Genomic DNA, 5,585 nt, shown 5'->3' with positions numbered 1-5,585 from the left:
ACCAGGGAAACTGCAACTGGTACATGTGGGCTCAGTGGTAGGTCCCACTATCCAGGACCACAGGCCTAGAAGAGGCCAGGTCCAGAGGAGCTTCAGGCCAGGTGCAGTGTCCTCCTGTCAGGTAATGAGCTCCTGGCTGGCCAGTACCTTGGGCTCCCTTTGATCCACAATGGCCCCATCTTGCTAGCTTTTCCACAGGTCATAATGCTCAGGTTTAATGATGTGTGTGAAGGCGTCCATGGAAAAGGCCACCCTGCCCTCCCCACAGCTACACTGAGATGCCATATTGCCACAATCTACCCATCCTAGGTGGTGAAATTGATGGTCTCTGTGAGAATTGAAGCCTGTGTGGTAGTCATAGGGAAATGTCACCATGAACTCTCCAGCCTCCTGAGTCATGCTGTTGAAGGGAACCCCATTCTGCATGAGCACTGTGGGCAAGATGAAGGCCATCTTGTGCCACAAGAAGGCCTCATAACCCTGAGAACTACCTGGAAAAGCTCCCCGGCTGAGCATTCCAGGTGCTGACTATGGTTTTGGGGCACTGTATACCAAGACAGGGGCTCCCTGAAGTGATGGTAGTTGATGTTGTAAAGGTCCGTGTCCTATGGAAAGGTGGTCGTCCACATGCCAAAGTACAGGTAGGGTGTGTTGACACTCTCTTCAATGTCAGCCTCACATTCCTGATCCCGAAACTCCTAAATTTTTCCTACATGTCCAGGATTACATTGTTTACTGTTTTTATCAAATAGGAGGCTGAGGTTCTTCCAGTATTTTCTTTCCAAATCTTCAAACTTCTGGTGTGGTTGAATCCAGTATATTTCAGAGTATTTGAAGACAAATGTGTGACAAACAAAATGCTGAGCTTTAAGCTACCTTAGTAACTTAGTGATGCCACACAGGCTTCAACCACAACTTTAACTGTACAGAGGCCATCAGTTCTACCACCCAGGATGGATTGATTACGGCAGATTGGTATGGTGTGTTAATATGAGGATTTAAGGTCAAATCACAACATATATAAAGAGGAGTATCAAATTGAACTGAAAGAAAAAAATCAGCAAGTTCAAAAATGATTGAATTTAGCACTCAACTCAGTAAACAGGATGAATCAAAATAAAAAAGGAAAGAAAATAAAGGTACAAGCAGAAACAATTACAAAAGAAAATATTACACCCAGTAGAGGTAATAACAAAATTCAAAATCTGATTCTTTGAAAAGACTTTGGAAGTTAAAAATCACAGGTAGGAAGAGGAAAGAAAGAGTGTACAAAGAAACTACATTGTGATAAAATAATAAAGCACACAGCTAAACCTTGTAGAGTTTTTTAAAAATTATAATTGAATCCTATGAGAAACTTGGTAAAATAATTTTCCCAAAGGTACAAATAGCAGAAAGTAGCCCAACAGCAAAATAAAACTACCAACTTTCAATAAAATATTTCTAATTTTATTTTGAGAAAAGGTAACACCAACAAAACATTTTAATTCAATGATAGAAACATGGTAATAGTAAGAAATATTCATAATAAAAACACATACACCATGTTATAAGTACCTACAAAGTTACAAGCCATTTCTTCCATAACATTCCCCATATTTTAAGTTCATGTATGTTGATATGATCAGATTTGCCATTTAACAGAATAGAGAGGGGGAAGAGGTGTGATTATCATCAGCTAGATGTGCTCACTGCATGCTCTATTATTTCTCTTCCAGGCCTGGGTGACTAGAAGGGCAGTTGACAGGCATTTTAATAAACTGAACAGTCATTTGTTCTTCAGGACAGGGCTTCTTTTTTCAGGAGCAATCGGAAGAAAACAGGAAGCAGCTCAGCACTCTGCACTGCAACAGGCCACCTTAACAGCTAACCAGCATCACTCAACTGCTAGGCAGCCGGGCCTGGTGCACAAAAACACAGAAGAGATTAGAATTGTGTTTGCTCAAAACCCAGTCTTTTCACCTGAAAAATCTTTATACAAATTTGGGTCATATTACCAGTTAGATTTAAAGGTAATAACATTACACATACACATTTATACCACCCTTTGTAAGTTTGTAACTTTAAGGAATGAAGGCAGTTTTGAGGCAATGTAGTGACAGCGTTGGGCTGTGTGTAATGGCTGCACACATTTCTTAAGAGACAGGGGGCCACAAATTAGGTTACCAACCTGTTCGTTTCAAACCAAAAATATCAGCACTATAGAATCAAATATACGCTAGGCGAAGGGGCTCACACCTGTAATCCCAGAACTTTAGGAGGCCAAGGTGAGCAGATCACTTGAGCCCAGGAGTTCGAGGGCAGGCTGGCCAACATGGCGAAACCCCGTCTCTACTAAAAATACAAAAATTAGCCCTCTGTGGTGGCTGGTGCCTATAATCCCAGCTACTGCAGAGGCTGAGGCCTGAGAATGGCTTGAACCCAGGAGGTGGAAGATGCAGATGGCGCCACTGCACTTCAGCGTGGGCAGCAGAGCTAGACTCCATCTCAAAAAAAAAACAAAAAACAAAAAAAGACAAATATAAAATTTCCCCTCAAACATCCAAATCCAATCTAAAGTAGTTTACCTCACTAAATTACAAGAAAATTTGAATAACAACACAATGGCACATGAAATGAATCTTGCCATCTGATGCAACACTTCAAACTGGTAAAAAGGTAGACAAATGTCACACAACTGTTTCATTAGGCAGTCGCTTCTTCCAGGGACTCTGCTTCCATGGACTGAGTATGGAGTCCTTTTCCCCAAGTCGTCCATCACGCGTTAGCTGATGATCATTTTCCTTGGAGGACACTTGTCCTTTTTCCCCTTCAGGAGACCTGGGAGGACTCTTGGATCACGACCTGGACTTGGATTCCCTCTTGGATATGGGGGTAGTACTCCGGGACGTAGATCTAGACCTGGACCTTGAGCAAGATCTGGAGATGGAGGAGGACTTGGATCTTCGCGCAGAGCTGGATTTGGAGGTTGATAGAGAACGAGAGCGAGACCCAGACTTCGAGTGAGAGCGGTTGTAGAGAGACCTGTTGCGGGAAGACCGGTTGTAGGGAGACCTGTAGCGAGATTCCCTGTAGGGAGATCGGCTGTAGTGATGCCGGCTGTAAGATTGACTGTAGCGAGATCCTCTGCAATGAGATCGTCTGTAGGGAGATCGGATGTAGGGAGACCGGCTATAGCGAGACCCCCCATAGTGAGATCTGCTGCGGGACCTAGAGCAGCTGGGACCCCGGGATCGGCTGCGGTGTCGCCGCCTAGGGCTGCGGCTCCGCCGTCCGTAGCGGCCGCCTCCGGACCTGCCGCGCTGGTCTTCCTGGCGGCTGCGGGGCAGGTCCCGGCGGCCATAGCGCGCCATCTGCACCCGCAGCTCGCGTCCATCCAGCTCCGCCCCGTCCATGGCGTCCTCGGCGTCTTCCGCGTCGCGCCGGTCGTGAAAGCGGACGAAGGCGAAGCCGCGGGGCGCCTTGGTGTGGTGCTCCCGCGGGATGTACACGTCGCCCACGCGCCCGTACTTCTCGAACACTCGCCTCAGGCTGTCGGGAGAGGTCCGGTAGGTCAGGTTGTCCACCTTGAGGGTGATCATGCCGTCCACGTCGGGAGGGGGGCGGCCGCAGCTCATGGCTCCTAGAGCAGGCCGGGCCCGGAAACTGGCGCTGCTCTGGGCGCTGACGGTGTGACCTACGTTCCTTTCTCGCGGCTGCGCCCCGCGTGGGGACGCCGGGAAACGCTGGGCGGAGAGGCTGGCGGCCGAGCTCCGCAGGGAGCCCCCTGGAGCAGCAACTCCCAAATTGCCAATTTCAGGCCAAATACTCCAGGACCCAGAGGAAGGTTTCCTCTTGGTAGCTGAACTCCAAATGAAGCCAGATCCCAAAGATCCTGGCTTTATACCTGGGCAACATCCTAACCTAATCAGCGCCCAGCTAATGTAATCACTGGGCTGGGCTTAGATTAGACGTCCCACCCTCCCATAACCTTCCCTTTTATTCTACATTTTAATCAATCTTAGAACAACGCTAAGTGATTAAAAGTCAATTTATGGGAACAGGCAATACAGACAAATATTAAACAAAAGAAATCTAGGGGAGCAATATTAATATCCAGTGTATTGATAGGATCCTGGTTAATGAAATTTCATAGGAAAATATTTCAATATTGCAGTAATGAACTTTATGCACCTAACCACATGGCACTGACACATAGCCAAGACTCAGACTTAGATGGTAAAACTGAAAAGTCTGCAATCATGATAGGAGATCATGATTTGGGTTTTTTTTTTTTAATGTAACAGCATTTTGACCGAAACCAATAGTGCAGAGAACAAAATTAGGAATGCTGTATAATTTGGCTGGGCGCGGTGGCTTACTCCTGTAATCCCAGCACTTTGGGAGGCCAAGGCGGGTGGATTACCTGGGGTCGGGAGTTCAAGACCAGCCTGGCCAATATGGTGAAACCCCGTCTCTACTAAAAATATAAAAAATTAGCCGGGTATGGTTGAGGACGCCTGTAATCTCAGCTACTTGGGAGGCTGCGAGGTCGACAGCGAGACTCCGTCAAAAAAAGAAAAGAAAAAAAGCTATAGAATTTGCAAAACAAACTTAACCGTGATCATTATAACCTGCAACTACCAAAAGTCAAATGGAAAATGCTTTTCAATAGGTAGAACACATTTACAAAAATTTCCCAGTGCAGCTACAAATAAATATCAATTACAATTCCATAAGTTAATAAATTGAGCATAAGCTTGACCTCGTTGAAATAAAATTAAAGGTCAACAATTTAAAAACTGAATCTGACTATATTTATTTGATAATTAATATCCATATTTTCTAAAAATCTATAAATATTTATGTTGAAATTCAGCAATTAGTAAATAAAAACGAACAGAACATAAAACATTAAAACAATGATAGAATTATAAATAAACAGAAGGCAATCTAGACTAAAGATGATTAATAAAACTGCAACCTGATAATGTTAAAGAAAAAAATAAAGATGTGGCAATACTTATGAAGAAATAAAGTTTCTAGACCTGTGCAGGAAATACAGAAAGAGCCTATAGCATCTTGGAGTGTTGGAAAATAAGAATGTGGTAAACACAAAACAAACAAAAGTATTGATGAGGTCATGTTAGAACATTTATGGGGTTATATTAGAAGAGCACAAGAACCAATGAAAACAGCTCCCAACGGCCAAATTTTAAACAAGTTGAGCCACAGAGTAACTAAAGTATTATTGAATTATCATCCAAAGAATAAAATAAATACCTGCAAGTTCATGCTGTTATGAATAAATGAGTAAATTTAACAAATTGGAGAGAAGAGACAAAACCCTTCTGCAGAAGAATTCTAAATAAATGTACTAAAATGTTGCTCATTTTGAAAATGTTATATAACCTTATGTAAACAGAATTGTGCTTTATGCAGTTTAATGGGTTTTTTTGTTTGTTTTATTTCCCTCATCTATGTTGTTCCTTGTAGCTGTACTTGGTCCTGTTGCCTGCTGTAAGGTGTCCAATAGTATAAATGTTTCTGCTGTTGATGGGCATTTGGATTGTTTCCACTTTGGCCTCTTACAGTGTTGCTCAGAA

General features: G+C 43.6%; 1 protein-coding gene across 1 annotated transcript; it reads right to left on the bottom strand.

Annotated features, from left to right (window-relative positions):
* Nucleotides 1–1,427: 1,427 nt before the first annotated feature.
* Nucleotides 1,428–4,056, bottom strand: LOC103248267 (uncharacterized). The gene has a single exon (XM_073020439.1). The coding sequence runs from the start codon at nucleotides 3,615–3,617 to the stop codon at nucleotides 2,838–2,840; it is 780 nt and encodes a 259-aa protein (XP_072876540.1). The 5' UTR covers nucleotides 3,618–4,056; the 3' UTR covers nucleotides 1,428–2,837.
* Between the last annotated feature and the right edge of the window lie 1,529 nt (nucleotides 4,057–5,585).

This window comes from Chlorocebus sabaeus, chromosome 1 (genome assembly GCF_047675955.1).
Source record: "Chlorocebus sabaeus isolate Y175 chromosome 1, mChlSab1.0.hap1, whole genome shotgun sequence".
NCBI classification, from domain to species: domain Eukaryota; kingdom Metazoa; phylum Chordata; class Mammalia; order Primates; family Cercopithecidae; genus Chlorocebus; species Chlorocebus sabaeus.
Note: the sequence above shows the minus strand (reverse complement) of the source record. Positions and strands in the feature narration are given on the sequence as shown.

Excerpts from the sequence above, each read along its gene's own strand:
- LOC103248267 (XM_073020439.1), bottom strand. The coding sequence starts at position 3,617 with ATGAGCTGCGGCCGCCCCCCTCCCGACGTGGACGGCATGATCACCCTC.